The sequence below is a fragment of the Pinus tabuliformis genome, chromosome 3_1, assembly GCF_031772625.1.
Source record: "Pinus tabuliformis cultivar Carrire ecotype Pingquan chromosome 3_1, CPIR1, whole genome shotgun sequence".
In the NCBI taxonomy this organism is placed as follows: domain Eukaryota; kingdom Viridiplantae; phylum Streptophyta; class Pinopsida; order Pinales; family Pinaceae; genus Pinus; species Pinus tabuliformis.
Window position 1 is genome coordinate 301216865 of NC_142301.1, and position 983 is coordinate 301217847.

General features: G+C 37.0%; 1 protein-coding gene across 1 annotated transcript; it reads left to right on the forward strand.

The window, feature by feature from the left end:
• The first annotated feature begins 295 nt into the window (after positions 1 to 295).
• LOC149186975 (putative disease resistance protein At5g63020) lies at positions 296 to 727 on the forward strand. Its single transcript, XM_089409516.1, has one exon. The coding sequence runs from the start codon at positions 296 to 298 to the stop codon at positions 725 to 727; it is 432 nt and encodes a 143-aa protein (XP_089265642.1).
• The last annotated feature ends 256 nt before the right edge of the window (positions 728 to 983 follow it).

A 983-nucleotide genomic window follows, 5' to 3' on the forward strand; every position in this document is an offset into this window, starting at 1 on the left:
TGTAATTTGTATATATGGAATGGGAGGGGTTGGTAAAATAGCATTGCAAAAAAAAACATACAACATTTTCAAGGTTAATAGAGGGGTCTTTGATTTTGTGATTTGGGTTAAAGTTGGTCAATTCCCTAATTTGGCTGACTTGTAGAGTTGTATTGTTCACGAAATCAGGCATTATTTACCAAGCTATAATGATGTTGATTATAGGAAGATATCATTGTCTGCCTCTCTGGGGGACAAGAAAGTTCTTGTGTTCTTAGATGATTTACAAAGATTCTCAGATATTAATCAATTGGGCATGGCGTTTGTCAATAGGCAGGGAAGCAAGATTGTATTTTCTGCTCGCCAGGCTGGAGAAATGGGTGCACAAGAGTCCATGAAAGTACAAACCCTATTCCTCGACGAAGCCGCGGATTCGTTTTGCAAGATAGCTTTTGAAGGCCAAGTTATTCCCCATGATAAAGAAAATACATGGAGACAAGTTGCAGATGAATGTAAAGGTTTGCCCCTAGCCGTACGTGTACTAGCCGCTACATTGAGGAGAAGACCTGTGGATGATTGGAAACTTGCTTTAAAGCAGATGCAAACAGGGGATCCAAATTTTCTGAGTTTATATCCTCATGTTAATGAGGAGTTGTTCGAGCCATTGAGATGGAGTTACGATAATTTTCCCAATCCTACTTTGAAGAACTGTTTTTCTTTATCGTGCCATGTTTCCCAAAGATGCTGAAATCCATGTGCAGCTTCTTAATTTCAGCGTAGTGCTGAAGTTAGAAGCTTCTTTGACTATCACTCTGCCTCAATTTCTTTTAATTATCGTTCTAGTTTAGATCCATAATTAAAAAAAAAAAAAATGCAAATCTAAGCTAATTAAATTTACAAAAAAATCTCTGAAGCAAAACAATTATTTTGCATAAGAGAATTTGGGCAGAAAAACCTCGATGTTCATCTCTCCTATCAGTAATTCATTTTCAAGCTTGTTGTTG